The sequence below is a fragment of the Colias croceus genome, chromosome 25 (genome assembly GCF_905220415.1).
Source record: "Colias croceus chromosome 25, ilColCroc2.1".
In the NCBI taxonomy this organism is placed as follows: domain Eukaryota; kingdom Metazoa; phylum Arthropoda; class Insecta; order Lepidoptera; family Pieridae; genus Colias; species Colias croceus.
This window is the reverse complement of record NC_059561.1, coordinates 7,762,577-7,781,155: the sequence shown is the minus strand read 5'-3', so window position 1 is coordinate 7,781,155 and position 18,579 is coordinate 7,762,577. Positions and strand designations below refer to the sequence as shown.

At 33.7% G+C, this 18,579-nt stretch overlaps 1 protein-coding gene across 1 annotated transcript in view; it reads right to left on the bottom strand.

Moving 5' to 3' along the window:
* Nucleotides 1-305: 305 nt before the first annotated feature.
* LOC123703192 (retinal homeobox protein Rx1-like) overlaps nucleotides 306-18,579 on the bottom strand; it is a 44,079-nt gene continuing 25,805 nt past the window's right edge. Inside the window, exons 3-4 of the mRNA XM_045651115.1 lie at nucleotides 919-1,078; nucleotides 306-472 (exon numbers count right to left, since the gene is read on the bottom strand). Of these exons, the coding sequence (XP_045507071.1) occupies nucleotides 306-472; nucleotides 919-1,078 (327 nt within the window). The remainder of the gene's footprint in view (nucleotides 473-918; nucleotides 1,079-18,579) is intronic.

Sequence of the window (18,579 nt, the reverse complement as noted above, 5' to 3'; positions counted from 1 at the left end):
TTTTTAACAATACTTACAGTCAGGAAACATACGTTTCTCTGATACTCAAATAATTAATCAAAGACTACATAAAACTTCGTCATGAAATTATATGAAACAAAACATTATTAATAAAATTGTATGTCTAGTTTATGCGTCTTATGCTAGTTTTGCAATGTAAAACCATCAAATTCTACAGTTTCCAAATGTATAAAACAAGTCTTATATTGTGTTATTACCGTCTTCAATAACATAAGCTAAAACAGAATCAGCGAGACAAATGCCTTGCTTTCAGTGAGAACCGATTAAACCTATAATTAATGCTATTACACCATCTGCAGACCTTTGCTAAGGCTCTCCACGTGTTCCTTGGCCTTCATCCGCAGCGCTGCTATGGAAGTGGAGCGCGGGTCGGGGGGCGCGGGTGCGGGGGTCACCGGTGCGGGGGGAGTGAGGTAACTTGGGTAGCCTGAAGGAGGATGACTTAGAAAACCTGGAAAAGAGATGATCAAAATTAGCATAGATATTTAAAATGCAACTGTCATCTATCATACCTAGTTGTTTTTAATGATTTGAGGATAAATCCGTGAGCAAAATCAAGTATTTTATAGCCTATGTGTATTTCTCGTACATAAGCTACAAAAAAATGTATCATCAAAATCAGATCAGTTGCTGTAGCGTCAAAAAGTAACTAACACACATCCATACATTTTTACAAATTGTCGCGTTTATAAAATTACAGTTTACAATCATTTATATTTCATATTATTTGATTAGGTGTAAAGTAGGTTAAAACATTATATTTCATTAATTCGTTCTCAAATGATAACATAGAATGACAATTTCTTAATTATATTATCTCAAATCCGAAGTAGACTTAGATGCATTCTTTATAATTACTTTAATCGATATAATTTCCAGTCTACATGTTATACATACCCGGTAAAGCAGTAAGCAGTGGTGGAGCGAGCCAGGGGTCGACCGGCAGGCCGAGCGCAGACAGCCGCGGCGGGGCACAGCCGTACTCCGAGAGGCCCAGGCGAGCTGCTTCCATCTTCTCCTGGCGCCGCCACTTGGCGCGACGGTTTTGGAACCAGACCTGGAATTAAAGTGGTGGGATTAGAATTTTAATTAGAAAGTAGGATATAGATGTATCTACTGAAATTAAAGAAGACTGGACAGGATTGATCATATTTATTTGCGTAGTGAAACATAAAATAGTGAGATATAACTAATTAGATATCCAAATTACTTAATTTGATAGACACAAGAGTAGTATGAAAATCAGGAGAGCTCTATATGGATAAAATAATCGAAAAACAATTACGCCGTCGCATGTAACAGCTAGCAGTTATTCTAAACAATATGCCATTACACCCGAACAAAGAACCGAAACATTCAAACTGTCGTCATAAACAGTAAAACTTTACAAACTTCCAAAAATAAAAACGATATAACTCGACAGATTAATGAAGTGACTCGCAGCAGGTCGACGATAATTGATGCGCCATCTATTAGCCTATTACTATCAAAGTTTACCCTCAGCCATAAAACCGGCGGTTGAACCGATAAATCAGCGAACAAACACGTCAAACAGTTTGAGACTAGACACAACAAAACTTGGAATACGGTGAACGCGAACTCAATCATTTAAATGTGCTGTTATACTGTACCTTACCCTATAACTCTGGGGTGTTGCAATTTGGTCTTAACACGTATTTGTTACGGTTTAAATTCGGTTGATGGTTATGCGGTGTCAAATTCTAGTGTCAAATGATATATTCATGGGGTGAAGGTAAAAATTCATAGTTTGCGTGACTCGTGCGGAGTCGGTTACATGCGGGTCGCGAGGTTTCGTCAAACGTATTAGCGCTCACGTCGTATTGACGATACATCGTATCATGCAGATTGTTGTTTACTGTTATTATATATTGAGATATTGCTTTTCGTATAATGTTAGATTTTGGTGGAAATAAAGAATGGTGGACAACTATAGCAAACACAATTGGCTCAGTTGTTTTGTAAATAACTAGTGAATTTCAGGTTTAAGAAGAATGCTGAAATGTAGCATAATATATTATCGTCTACTTAACTTTTCAATTGTACTCTATGTTAAGGAAGAAATGTTTGATCTGTAGGTAATTTAGTTTTTTCACGTTTGAACAACTAATGACTTTATCTCTGAATTTTACATACCTACGTGAAATTACACGCGAAACTAAACTTAAAAGGGTGAAGTGGAGATATTCAAAATTCGAAATTAGATATTATATAAAAGCTTCTTCTTTTTCTTCTTCTAATCCATACAATGTAATATGGTTTTTATGAATTTAGGAGTGTGGCGAGACACGAGCCGACGTCCCGGCCCGACACCGTCGCTACTCGACACATGACGCTTTCTGATTTCTACCATTTTATGTGTTGTTTTATATCGAGACTATTATTTATCACATAAAGCTAAGGGATTAAGAATTTATTTATGAAACCCGAATTGTGAAAGTAAAGCCAACGGCGCTACGGCTACGCCGATGTAGGTAAGCTTATATTTTATTTTTAGAGTAGGTAATGATTTGTAAAGAAATGTGTAATAATGAGTGGAGATGAATGTTTCGATGGTTGTAAGATTTTAAACATTGTAGTACCTACATTATTTTAAATGTTTACTACTTAGTAGTATTTAATAAAATTTGAGTTTAAAAATATTTAAAGACTTTTTAACTTTAAATTACAAATTACCTATACCTACTTAACCGTAATTCCGTAACTAGTTCATTCGCTGCTAATTACAGATAAATAAAACATAACCTAATATAATAATAAAAGTGCTCAAACAATAAACTTTAATGCTATCTTTAATCTAACCTAAAACGCAATTACCAAAATAATTAAGCTACATAACCTACATACTTCGGAGCAATTAAAATTTACACAACAGTAAAATAAAATCACGCACAAATTGAATGCTTGTTTTCGTGCTCAGGCGATCTGTTCGGAAATCTAATTATAACTGAACAAACGTCAACAAATAAGCCTGTTTTGGTAATTAATAATAATAAAATGTTGGTAACTGCGCGTAGTCGTAGCTGTAATAAGCGGCCGCGGCACGCGATTCTTTAGGCCCTTTTTACAGGAAATGTAGCGAAGAAACAAACGATCTATAGTTCCGTTTAGTTTGGATATAACCTGCCTTTGAAGTTATACGATAATCTTCCTAAAATATAAATAAACATGAAACCAAATCAATGAACATTTCCAAACAATTGCAATCAGGCCCGCGGAGCTGCGGGGTTCCGAACTCTAGTTACATTCTTATTACGCATTGATTGAATAAAAACGTCACAATAAAAGCAAAATACTCAACCCGCCCGCGCCAACTGTCACAGATAAAAAACAACAATGGCGGCGGGATATGACATCTGTCAGATTTCAATTTGCGCCGCGTCGTGATTGGTCGAAGCGTCGTGTTTCTACGTATTTGTTATAGGATTGAACATAATTGAGTTATTCTCTTCTGGCGAAGTCTTTTAGCGCTAATTGTGTAACAAATTGACTTCGCTTACAACATGTGTTGTTGTAAACGCGTTGACGCTGATTGCAAGCGGGGTAATTGCTTTTGAGGTTAGATTGTGAGGAAATTATATTTGTGATGCTGTTGTTATTTTATCATCTCGTACAACATTTGAATTCAATTTTTATGAAATATTTGCGTTTATAACTACTTTATTATTTTAGTTATTTCCAATAGAGCTAATTCTAGGTATCTCAAGTACGACGTACCTAACAAGAATTTTTAATTGCTACGAAAAACAATAATAAAGAAAGAAGATTGTCTTCGTGCATTTTTTTCTTGAACTTTCACTGAAATTTCAGGAATGTTCAAACGAGGACTTGTAAATTAACAAAGTCGTTTAAACACAATAAAAGGCAATGCATCAAAAAAACGACGTAATACAAAAATCTATAGGTACCTAGTCGAAGTAAATATATTGAAATAATGCACCTACCTCATCAGAATATCATTTAAAAGCAGAAAACGAAAAGTCCGTTCAGACTTCAGACAAATTGAATCGTGTGAAACGGTCCCAAATGACTGACTAAGTGCTATCTGGTGACAACAAGTCGTAAGCTCTAAAATCTACCTACATGTCAGTTTGTTTGTCGACGTTTTGAACACACGAAACTCATGGTCCCTTAAGAATCGTTTACAATTGAACGTCACGAATATAAACTATGGTTAAAAGCCTGCAATTTATATTAATATTATATCTGTAGGCCTTTACAAATATTTTATTAATCCAAATTTTAAAGTTACTGTGACAAATTTTATCAAAATCTATACACACCTTTTCAGATTATTGAGAGACAAACATACAAATACATATTCTTAGGATACGGAAATGTAAAGTGGAAGCGTCTCACGGCAGGAAGTATGATTTCCGCTCAAATCATTTCGAGACATCCTTAGATACCTATTGGATATTATGCACTATACGTAACTTACAATATTTGTAACTTAGATACGCTGATGCTTTTTGTTGATTTTACATTAAATAAGAATAAAGTATGAAATTGTTTCTGTATAATTTTGTTAAGATGCCGTGCTTAGCAAAAATACCTTGAAATAGGTAGGTACATACCGCAATAGTTTTTTAAATACTCGATTATCAAAACAATATCTACAAAGTAACAACCGCATTTCCTCTTTTCAAAAGCTCATTCTGATACCTAGCTTGTTTATTATAATAGCAAAAAAATATCACCGAAACTATACTTGTGTAAATTTCTATTGACCCTATAGAGAAATTATGATTTATGATCAGGAGAATGTAGTTACATATTATTTTCTGAATGGTTCAAGAACTGCTGTAAGGAAATAGGTAGGTAGGAACATTTGTAGCTTTTTTGTGTGAGTCTATCTGTGCCTATAGGTATAACTACAAAAATTCAAACTGACAACACCACCCGGACACAGCCGATGCCAGCTAGTAAGAAATAAAAAACCCTATACATAAGGCGGTTACACATGTACAAAAAGAGTTTACACTTTACAATAAAACTATAGTCTGGCTTGACCGCTGTCACGTATCTTTTTGTGTCACGTGACATGTCTGACGGGACAATAAAACTTCGATATAGGTATGGGGTTTTAATGGTAGAGTTATTGGAAAAATATTCAGTTCTTTGTTTCTTCATTTTGTAAGAATTTATTTAATGTGTGTAGGAATTTTGGAAGTCTTGCAAATAATTAAACTATATTTTTTGTTTTGTTTTCTGAATCCCGATGTTTTGTAAACATACCTACATTAAATACAGATGCAGTTAGGAAAATAATAATTAATAATAAATTAAATCAATTTAATAGCTAATCTTAATACTTGAGAACGAATAGACAAACAAACACAATAACAAAATAAAACTGTAGATACTGATTTTGATGACTGATAAGCTAATTACGATCCGATAAATATAAGATTTTAGAACATTATCAGCAGCAAGATTATAAACGATTCTATTATTTCGCCTATAGACTATAGTTATACAAAAGATGTGTTGTGGGCGTCCGTACCTAATCACATTACAGCGACCAATGGCCAGCCGCTAGCCATAGTCTATAGTTTATTCTATGATATACTTAGTCTGTAGTCTATACTCTATAGTTTACGGTCTAGGTATGTAGTATGTACTATAAGTGCACTACCTTGTTTTTATTGTTACTAGGTTTTAAAATGCTATAAATTTTTTTGTAATATATATCTACTGATGTAACTAGTTTTATTTAGGTAATTTATTTTTAAAGTTTGTGTTCGCCTTCTTTATATTTAGATGCGAAAGTAATTTAATAATTTAAATCAGCTTAAACTTTTATTACCTACCTAATTTCCAATTAACATCAGCCAATTAAAATAAAAAAATTTAACCAAAGTCTATAAGTTATCAATACAAAAAGTGACGCACAAAGTTACGTAACAAAGTAACAAGATGAGAGCCGAAATGTGTAAAGTGTTCGAGCACGCCAATGACGCCAGTCAGCCATCGATCCACAATACCTTTATTTACAAATCCCCTCCCCTTCACAAACAACTTCTTTTAAGAAAACGCGCGAGACAACACCACTCTTCCCATACGAGCGAGCGAGATGCACGATCATCGCCATCTTAGATGCAGCTTTGGACCAAAAGTTAGCCAACTCGTTAAACACAAAAGAACCTATATAAAGGGAAAGGTTACTTAAATTTGAACTGTATTCTTTGGAAATTAGGGTCCTGTTTGAGTGGAAGCTAATTTGCTCGTTTCTTAAGGGGAGGGCACAATGATCTGGTTCTGATGGGGTTTGTTACGTCTGCTCCTGATGTTACCTTTAATAATGACTTGCGATTGTATTTGATGTGCCTATTAATTTTGACGAAGCGAAAAAATAATAATAGGTCCCATTGTATTTTATTTTTGAGTTTGAAACAGTCCGGTGGGTAAATAAGGTTTACCTATGTACAATTTGTAAATATAGATGATCAAACAACCATCTTCATTACATGTTTCGTACTGCTTTACCTAATGCAAAGTAATATTTAAAACATGATTTGAACCTTGGAACAGTGAGTGTATAAAATTAGGCAACTTTCTCGCCATATTTTACAATTTTAGTACTCCAAAAAATTAAATTATTATTTATAGCTAGTACCCGAGCAAATATTAAAAAAAAAATCTACATTGATGTGAACATCATCTCCATCTATACTGAGAAACATAAACTCGGGTGAAGCCGAGATAAACGACTATACTACCTATGTAAAGGTTTACAATATAACATAATATTTAAAACTTTCATACTGTATCACCTATAATCATGTAAATAAATTTTTAACCCCAAATCCCAATAGAGTTCCGATTATAAAAACATTTAACCATACATTTATTAGTCAAAAGAACTCGGGAAGCGCAATTAGTCGGCAATAAACTGGCGACCTCATCAAAAGCACAAAAACATCAATCAAACTGAATTAATCTGCAACTAAATTAACTCTCGCAAACATAGCGTCCCCTTAACGACCACTCGCAAACAATAATTGACTTTATTACTACGAGATAACGCTTAATTTTATATAAACTACACTCGACGATCCATAGAATACTGTTATAGGGATTGTTAATGAAAAATATACACTGTAGCGCCACGGAATAAGATTCAAAATTGATTGTAATGTTACGCTCATCTCTTGATTTCAATTTATCTTCAAACCGTTTAATGATAATGCGGCCCGAAGGGTCGTAAGCGCCATAGATTGTTAACTAAATTGAAATCGTAACACAATGCGATAGAGTTCTTATTCGATTACCGGTTAACTGTAAATAGATTTTTGCGGCGAACGTTTTCAGTTCTTATTTCGTTCAATTAAGTTCCTAATGGTGATATCCTCGTTTTGTAGGTAAGTTAATGTGGATTCTATCTCGTATATTTAAGGTTTAATTTACTTAGTTACATTTGATTCATTAAAAGGATATTTAAAAAGCTATTAGGCGTGAAGTGTGGATAAATGATCCCTTGAAAAATTGGTTTTTGGTTATAAAAGTGTACAATATTGTATGTGCGTCGAGTGCGAAATAAACCCTAACAATTTTAAGTGTTTTAGATACATTGTAAATAATGTTTAAAACACTTTTTGCTTATTAATTGTTTTAAATGCTTTGAAGATTTTTATACGAGTATTAATTAATAAAATTTGGAAGATTTTTTAATAGCCCACCTTCACCTGTAGGTAACTAACTTGGTAGGTAATCAAATCCAGATGGTAGGTATTTAAAATGGAACAATCCCGATATATTACCAACAAAACATATTTTTTATTAGGTACATACACCTCGTGAATAGAATAGACTTTCACACCTTCCAATTCCAAAATATACAGAGAACGGTGGAGTTCATAAAAGTGCTAAATAGAGTGAGTCGGTTGTGTCAGTAATTAGTTTATGGAACCCGTTTTCGAGTGGAAGGGTTCCGTAGATATTTCACGAGGACCTCAAGCCGAGGTGAACATCCTTAGTGAACATCGAATATAAACATCAGCTAATAACGAAGTAGTTCTCTACTTACATTATATTTAAAGAATGTGGAAATCTATAGGTCAATTAGGGAAAGCTGGCATGTTCACAGTACTCACACTTATGCAATTTCACTTACAGTATGTTCAAAAATAAATGCGACTCTAGTTTCATTTTAGACTTGAATTGTAAAATGGGTGTGTTGTAGATAAATATATTATGCAAATATAATTATGAAAGCTCTCATAATTTACCTGTAAAATTATACTTTATAAGTAAATCAATTGATGAAGTTAATTATTTATTCTAATAATAATCAATTGGATAAAAGTATTAATAATCATTCAATTATCAAATAATAATTAAATTTCAGGTCATAAAAACAATACAAATAACACGTGCGCTCACTCCCAACACACGGATGGTTGTTTTGATAATGATCAAAGACTACTATGTATATACGGACAATAATGATTTAAATAACGGACGTCTTCTGCAGTTGCGGAGCAGTCTTGTCCTGACTTTAGTCGAGTAAAGATATCTAAGAAATATTATATTTGTAGAAAGTACGTAATACCTACCAATACGCGCTGACAAATATGTGTTACATGTTTATTGTATAATTTTCACACTATTGGTTTTAAACTCAAACTCAAACATTTATACAATTAGACTTCTTCTAGAAGCACTTTTGAATCGTCTTAGCAGTTTAACAGTTTTAACATTTACCACCAATTCAGAGAGCAGTATCTAAAGAGAAGAAGAAGAATAGCTACTTAATCATACCTAATCGTAATCTTCTACTTCACTGAAACTTTCATCGCTCGAAGAACTCGCCGTCGGAATTTCTTAATGTTATTATAAATGAGTCAGTGTAATTATCTACTTTTGGTTCTAATTGAATATATTTTTCCTCATGTTCTCGCGTCTTTCTCCAAACTTTCTAATATTTTTTTTAATAATGTGATACCTAACTCTGATTATTAATTAGTAATTTGATTTTTGAAAAAAAAATGCCGATTTTAGTCAAAATTTATATTTTTCTAACAAGATCCTTATCATCCAAATTTCTACCTTGGTGAGAAAAATTGACATTTCTAATGAAAATGAACAAAAAATTAAATGATTTTATTAAATACTGTAAAATAGTCTATAATTCTTCCATTTACTGTATCACAAAATTCTTCATAGATTTTTAGATATTCGTAGGTACTACACCAATTACATCACCCTGTATTTATAAACAATTGCAAAATATGACACATACATAGGCCGGGAGATACTGACACAAAATTTCGGGTCATTTGTAACAGAATGGCGGTTCTACAGAGGTCTTATTACGCAATGACTAAAAGAAAAATGATGGTCAGAACGCTGGTACCGGCGGACTTGTCGCGTGGGCGTTAGTCGAACTCGTCGTATAAATAGCGAAAGTCAAACGATTTGTAACACAAAAATTTTAGAATTTACCGATAGCCCATAAAAAAGATGTAGTCCGCCGGTACCAGCGTTCTGACCATCATTTTTCTTTTTGTCATTGCGTACTAAGACCCTTCTAGACCGCCATCCTGTTACAAATGACCCGAAATTTTGTGTCAGTATCTCCCGGCCTAACATGTGCAATGTGTAAATGTGTTGACGTTCCAGCTCTTCTTAATATATCAATAATGTGAAAGAAAGATGATCGCAAATTAGCGGATTCTTTGTAACATAAATTAATAATTATGAGTCATATCTAAAAAATAAAAATATTATCTTTGAAACGTGTAAATAAATCTTAATTGAAGCAGAGCTATGAAATTTAAAACTAGGTTATTCGAACATTACCTACCTAACAGTAACATCTTTTCCCTAGATATAGAAAAATAAACAAAAAATAAAATCATCTTTTTAATACCACAAAAATACACATGTAAGTTGGAACCCACACAATCCAGCACAATGCGAGCTAACGAACGCGCTGTTTGTTCTAACTTTTTCCAATCAATTCCTTTTGTTTACTTTTCCCTTTAATTACTGTTTTACATTGTTTTTCTTTTTGTGTCTAACTTTATAAATTGCTTTATTACTATGTGAAACTTTGTCGATTAAACCATTGATAAACGTTTATTTTTTAAATTGTTCCTTTTCAAACATTATTTTGTATTTGATATTGATTTGAGTTTAGATTATTTTTTACTACTACTGAAATCAATTACCAGCATATCTACTTCTACATAGTTAAAGTTTCTTTTGAACGTTACTATTTGCAATATTTTACTCTTCTCTTTACAATTAACATAAGTTTACTAAGTGGGTAATTATTACAAGATATTTTACAATCAAGCTGAACATGACTCTATAAATCCTCTACTAACAAAGTAACAAAAAACACATCCTAAATCAAATCAATCTCCCCTAAATTAAAAACTCCTTAACCCCGTCAACTTGCACAAAATTAATATACTCTGTCAAGTTAGAGCCAAGAGGCAAGAGGCGCGTGTAAACAGGCATTTGGGGCAAATAAGGCGCGCGCACACGAGCGACGTCGGGCAAATAGCGCGATATTAAGTGCGCGCAAACAGTGTGCTCACGGCCTTATAGACGTTAAATAAGAACTTTTATATTGTAATGCACTTGGGGTGGGTTGAATCTTAGATTGTTCAATTTCTTTATATATTGTGAAGCTGAAGAGTTTGTTTGTTTGTACGCGCTAAACTCTAGAAGTTACCTACGAAAACGATTAGGAATTTGGAAAATTCGGTAAGTATTAGATAGACAAACTGCAAAGCACAGCTAGTTTTTATATAAAGTTGTTGATAGGTGGCACCATCATCTAATAAATATAAAAAAAAAACTTCAGAGGCGCCAAGAAGGTCTCTGCGGACTGCGTTAAGGATAAAGGAACTTCATTTCAATTATTATGTGAGATCTTACGAATTGTCTTCATTACCACGAACAATTTATTCACACAACTCCTATAATTACGATCAACCACAAAAACAACTCAATTACCAACATAACATCGGTTATAATGCACTTTGCCCGCTCCCGGACAAAACGCACAATTACTACCTAATACTAAATAGTAACTCCGCACAATGCCCGCCACGTGGTGCTTTGTGATCTGTGATGGCTAATCAGATATCATTACAATGTGGGAATATATTTTGTTTGCTATTAGCTTTGTATTGTGAATTTACATTTTAATATAGATAGAGCTGAAAGAAACTCGACTGTATTGGGTTACGCGATAAGAGCAATGCGGTCTATAGATTTATCCTACTACTAGGTATTATAAAGGCGAAAGTTTGTAAGTATGGATGTATGGATGTGTGTTACTGTTTCACGTAAAAACTACTGAATGGATTTGAATGAAACTTTACCACAATATAGCTTATACATTAGAATAACACATAGGATAGGTTTCATCCCGGAAATCCCACGGGAACGGGAACTATGCGGGCGAAGCCGCGGGCGGAAAGCTAGTATGCTATATTTTCACTCAATTAGAAGTATTTATTTATACCTATCTAGTAGTTTTTAATTGAAACAGTATAAAACTTTAAATTTCCACACCTATAGATGCACCTGCTTTTGATTTATAATATATGTATCTACAATCTACATTACCTTATACTAGGAATTGTTTGTAGATCGATCTGCTTACTGATCATTTAGTCGCATAGTTTGACATATGACAGCTGACAGCTACGCAATAAAACTGTACTTACGCATAATTTATTACACTTCAAAGCGTCTTGTTTCAATTCAGTAATCTCAAACAAGTTGCCTTATTTACACAGTGCAAATCAACATGGCAAATCGCGACAGTCGTATCGTGTGTCGTGTCTTGCCCGTGTTGGTCACGTGTCGGTCACGTGCCGGTCACGTGCCGGCCTCTAATTGGCCGCAGCGTCACAAACAGTATCGAATTTCACAGTTAAGTATAGTAATGAGTGCGAGGTCGGACGTTTAACTGCTACTTAACTTGCACATATTGCATTGTGAATGTGGGGTCACTGTTTTTAAAGCTGTAATAAGTCCTTTGGGACGGGGGAAAGTTATTTTATATCGGTAACTATTTTTGGTACAGTGGTGAGAGAGTTGAAATCTAGAAATTAATGGTAGGATAACTAGGAGATTGTAAGTAAGGCATAAAAATATATAAGGGCGTATTCAGAAAGAAAGCTTGAAACTTATAAGCGCTTATCGGCGCTTGTCAACGCTGGTTCGTTCTACACAAAGGAAGCAGGTTGAAGCAGACCAAAACAAATTTTATATGGCAGCGCCCAGCGCTGACCAGCGCTTGTTGAAGCTTGTCGGAACTTGTCGGCGCCGATCAGCGCTTATCGGCGCGTGTTCATATAATATTTTCCTGCGCGGGTTACCAGCGCCGATAAGCGCTTATAAGTTTCAAGCTTTCTTTCTGAATACGCCCTTAGGCTACATGTCTGAAATTATAACTTGTTTTGAAGACTTCTATCTATCACATACCCCATGAAAATAATAACTTTTTGCTCGAATTTAATATTGTATACTTTACACACTGAAAATCCAGACTTAATTTTATAAAGCTTAAGAGTTTGTTTGTTTGAACGATAATCTCGGGAACTACTGGTCCGATTTGAAAAATTATTTCGGTGTTAGATAGCCCATTTATCGAGGAAGGCTATAAGCTCTATTAGGTATATCATTAGTCATTACGCTAAGACGAACAGGAGCGGAGCCACGCGGGTGAAACCGCGAAGCGCAGCTAGTAATAAATAACTAAATTTAATCAGCAAAACAAATTTATCTAAAATGTAAAGCTATATAGTCGATTATTATTATCAAAGCGTTATAAACAGGGAAGCTTTCTTATTAAATTAACAGCAATAAAACGTGTTAAAAACCCGTTTTAAAATATTATTAATCTCCACTTGTAACAACTACACAAACAATTAAAACATAAAGCACACACACAGCTTTAAAATTAATTAAATCAAAACTCCATTTCAACTGTGAGCTTTTCGTAAGCTTTGACGCCTCGGCCTTCGAACGATATTAAACTATTATAAACTGTATTGTTAAGGAATAAGGTTGATTATTCTGTGTACCGCTTGTATATAACCGAGCTTAATTACTTTTAATTAAGTTGGTTTGAGAGGATTTTATTTGTATAATTTAAACCTGCGGCTTTGCTTATCAATTCATTGTTATTTTGCTCTTTATGTTGTGTAATTATTTTAATTGACTGTGTATATAGAAGTTACATAAACTGCTCTAGGTTATGGTACATTCACGATTCCTTCAAATGAATGTCTTTTTGGAAGGAAACAGACGACAGTCTTCATAAATATCTTTATAAATAAGCTGAAATAATAAAGAAAAGGAAAAACTCAATTATAATAAAGACCTTACACAAGACGTCGTAATTAATTGTAAGGGAAAATAAATAAACAAATTAATGAATAATTCTCGGGGCTAATTGCAGACGCCGACAAATTAATTAATTATATCATTAGGCCGCGGACACACTGCGCGTCTTTGATATTAGATAAAGGTCAGTTCATATTGGCTAATTATAAAAAATCTATGGATGAATATTTTATGATGTAGACCGTAAATACATACATTTTATAAAGCAGATCAGAACAACTAATAAAATACCTACAGGCACAAGTAGGTACAATGTGTACACTGTAAATCGTACCCGTCCGTAGGTATCGTTCTTATACCACTCTAGCCAAAGTGTTTTTTGTACTTAGTTACAGCAAAGCTTTGTAGAGCAAAGATTTATATTACGTATATTATTGAATCACACCAAATTAATGAACGATGTAAAATCAGAAATATTTAGTTAGCACCACAGGTTAGCACAAGAAAATATTTTTGCCGACGGAGGCTTTTTGAAACTTTTAGCAGGAATTATCAGAATTTTGCATTTAGCATTGATCAGTGGATTACGGATTCCTAAAAATAAGCAGATGATGCAAAGGAAACCGCCCTTTGATGAAATCGAAACTTTAGCATTATACTCCGTGATATTGCCTACTTTGAAGAGCCGGCTCACTGGCCATCTCAAATATCACCAGACAACACCAGAAAACATCAACGTTAATACAATGAAATAGAGTTCACTTTAGTTTACTGACGGGTCTTCTTACACTGGTCGTCATGAATAGGTATTTTGAGACGGCTGATTTGTGCACGCAACTTGTAAAAATTATTAACTCTTATTATAAGGATGATAAGGTTCAAATCAATTTGTTGAACTGCAACTAGAATTTAGTTCAAACTTTTTTGAAATAACGACTTCGAAATTTAAATTTTCGATTATAAACCTTATAAATAGGGGAGGAAATTATAATGTTGTGTGTAGTTTGTAAGCGCCGACACTCAACACTGAGATTCGAATTGAATTGTCAAATTGGTCGGATAATCTGCTTGTTGAGTTGCATTGTCGCTGTTGGCGCTAAATACAGGGTATTAAGAAAGTTTATACTTCAGTAACAATAGACTGCACTTAGACCAAACTTAGACACGGTTAGTTTTTTGTGTTCATTGATACATTTGAATGGTTTTGCCGGCTTCGATTGTGTTAACTGTGCTCTATGGTGACGGAAATGTGAATGAAGACGAATTAGGACTTATAATAGATTTAATTCTCTATGTTTTTAATATTTAAATTTTACACTGTATCACAGCTCTATAAAACTAGGCTATTAGCAATTAATTAATTTTTTTAAAACCTTCTTACTAAAGCCTATCAGTTTATCTATAAAAGTAGCATTCGACTCACCAAATCTACTACGTATCTACGCAGTTATTATTAAGTAAGGTAATCTGTGCTGCTTCTTCCTTTGCACAAATGACAAAACATTATAGCTACTTAGCTCGTTTTTGTTTACACAAAACTTATTTAATTAACATTGATTTCTGCTCTACCTATTCAGAACCAAATGGTGTATTTCAGTATTTACATTATTGAATAAAGCCATCGAGTCATCGACTACTTTCTACGTTTTTGTCTGTCGCGGAAGACTGTTTAATCCATTCAATTGACGCAACATACACGATAAAACAAATAACAAAAATATTAGCAAATACGCACGTAATTGCAGAGCGGCCGCGGCGTTCTCAAGTTCTCACAAAACTAACTAAAGGAAATATCAAGTTTAAGAGTTCCGCCGTAACCTATACCGACATGATACGTTCGGAACCCACCATTAATTCACTAATTCATTCATATATCTTTAAAAAAACCGACCAGTACAACATGAACCCCACCTTACTTCCTACGTTCATCGATCAAAACTACTCAGGGCTCATCTTACGCTGGTCACTAATTGAATTACCCTTATTAAGCCATTTCCTGTTTTTTAAAGGGTTTTTTAACAGGAAGGAGCCGTCAAATTTTAATCAAATTATGGCACAAAGCAAGTTATGATTAGTTTCGCTGTATTGTGCGTATTGATTCGATAATAATGGATAATTCTTGTACAGAGGGTATAATATATCGTGAATAGGTTTGTAGGGCGTAAGAGAAACGTGTGATTATAATTATTAATACGTTCTTTTATTTCAAAAGGTTATTGAGTTGGAAATGAAAAGTTAATAAAGTAGGTACTACAAACTGTGTTAAAAAATAACGGTATCTAGAAAACCAAAACAAAAGTCAGTATAGGTAATAATTAGTTACCTAAATCATTACCTAAATGTTAAAGCTTATAGGATATATTTATTATTCAATACCTACCAAAAATGTTGAAACGTAGGCAGGGACTAAGTTTAAAAATATTTTATTTATTTCAATCAGTTTTGAACGTTTTAAAGCTATGTACTATTATGTATTCTGTGGTTTTAATTTAAAAAATATCTATCAGAATAAACACTAGACTTAACCAGAATTTCAAAACATATTTGACTTCAAAGCTTTAAATTTTTTGCGACTCTTTCAAGTGCAAATAGAGAAGCAAAAAAGAGCAGTCATGTTTTACTACAACGATATAGCCTTAAATTACTTATAAATAAATTTTAATTCTCTAAGGGCTGATTTGTCAATCCTTGGTTAAAACTTATTCATCGAATAACGTATGAAACTACCATTTCAAAAATGTATTCTAATTGTCCGTATTTGACAGTTTACAGGTGACATTTTAAAATGTTCGTATAATACTTTATTGAACGGATAAATTTTAACCAAGGATTGAATAATCGGCCCTAAAGCTTTTTAATGATTAGTAGATATGCCCGTATAAAACTGAATGTTTCATCTTTGTCTGTATTTCCGTCATAGAATCGTAAACAATGCTTTTGAAAATGTCATTATCTTCAGCAAATTGTTGTGCATGAGCCCACGAAGGTTATAGTTAGTACCTACCTACCTATGACCAATATTCAACAGTTTAGGTACCTACCACAGTACCACAAACGAATCCGGAGTAGGTACACGGGGTACTACGATAAATATAACACAGTATTGTATATCACCCGCTGTCATCACCCTAAACAATTCACCACAAATGACGACATTCAGCAAATTAGCCGCCATTACAGGCCGTCATAATCTCCTGAATCCGAAGGCGAAAAATAGCGACACGGGAACCACGAGGCGGCGAAAAAAGCGGTTTATGATATTCAAACTTCATTATAATATTTTATATTATGCGATTAAAAAAAAAGTGTAAAAAGTGATCATTAAAAAGAACAAGAATTACAATTCTCCAGTTACAATATACAAAACTAATTGAACATGTAGGTAATAGGCTTACAATGTTGCTTGATGCAACTACCTATTCTTTCTGGGTAAATTTTCGCCCCGATTGATGTTTAATTTTCCTTTAGCTTTTATCAAGCACTAGCTTTCCGCCCGCAGCGTCACCCGCTTTGTTTAAAACCTTATAAATTATATACTAAAACCTTCCTCGAGAACCGCTCTATCTATTAAAAAAATCACATCAAAGTTCGTTGCGTAGTTTTAAAGATTTAAGCAAGACAAGACATAAGGACAGAGAAAACGACTGTTTACATACAATAGGTATGTAGTGATTGTATCTCTAAATTCATACACAATCCATGTTCTTCACACGATTAAAATAACCGCTTCAGCTCATACACATCTGTCACATCCTCGCTATTTCCATAGCCTCCCGCTATCAGGCCCACATCATTTCCCCATATCTACCACGCCGTGTCTCCCACGGGGCTCTGACTCCGCGATTACAGACTTGCTTCGGTTATTGAGTTTCAACACTTCCCAGTGTATAAGGAATGTCTTTTAGCCGGTAATTCTATTGGTGTGCTTACAGGAATATAGAATTTGTGGTGTGGTTATTGCAGTTAAATTAGATCGGAATTATATTTGGGTTTTACGTCGCTTTTCATTTAGAAGCGTTTCTGAATCGCCAAAATACAAATGAAAAAATAATTACAGTTCGTATAGCAGTTTCTACTTTCTAAGATTACAAAATAATTGGCTAATAAGTATTTAATATCTAATTCAAACGATTTTGTACTCGGAGGAATTCTGTAGAATGTTTTTCTGCAGATACATAGTTAAATAAAGCTTATGCGAGTATTGCTAAAAGGAATGTCTTATATTGTAATATACTCGCAAGATATATTTTAGACGATGTAGGTATGTATGTTTACATAACTATAAATATACAGCTTGATAAACAAAATACATGATTACAAAATTACATCTTACGACCACGTAAATATAGATTATTTTTCATTGAATATAATATAATTGCAAATTGTGCAGTCTGAGTTGGGAAGCAGTTGGTAATTGGTTTAACGAAAGCTGCAGTAACTAAGTTACAGCCAACTAGCGATCAGAAACGAGGTGTTAATGTGGACTTTACACTATACTATTTAACTTACTAGTGTAATCGTCTCTATGGTAATCGTAGTGCATGTATATGCTCCTTTACATCGTTATATAAAGTCGGTTGCAGTGAGGATAATTAACAAACAAAATGGCGTTTAGAAGGAGAGCCTTCTAAATAAATTTGATGTATTTTATAAGTAACAGTTACTACTGAATACTACTACTAGTTTCCTAAATAGTTACCACGTCTTATTTATTACACAGAAAAATATTTTTGAAAAATTTGCAGGCTTTCGCAATCGCTTCACATTCTTGGTAATCGAGATATGAGCTCCTTCTAGAATTACTTATGAATAAAATTAGACTTGTCCAACCTTCATGCTCTTTTATATGCCACAAATTAACTTGAAATCAAAGCCTCCTTTAATTTAAATGAACTTCAATATCAAGAATTCACTTGCAATCTACGATGGTTGTTTCCGAATTAATATTATTAATATGTATATCCGTTCCTCTGCGAGGTAACCGCGAAAGTTATTATATTACCTCCCCCCCCTCAACCCTCCCCCTCCCCCTCCCCCTCCCGGGTAATCAACTATTATAACTTCGTTTGTCTGTCGCTTTACTATGTCCAGTAAGATTGTATAATATTGGTATCATATAAATTGTAATTATTGTTTTTGTCTACTAGATTATAGTAACTTAGTATAGTTTCCATTAGGTACCTACTCTTTTTTATAATTAACGAACATGGTAGGTACCTACAT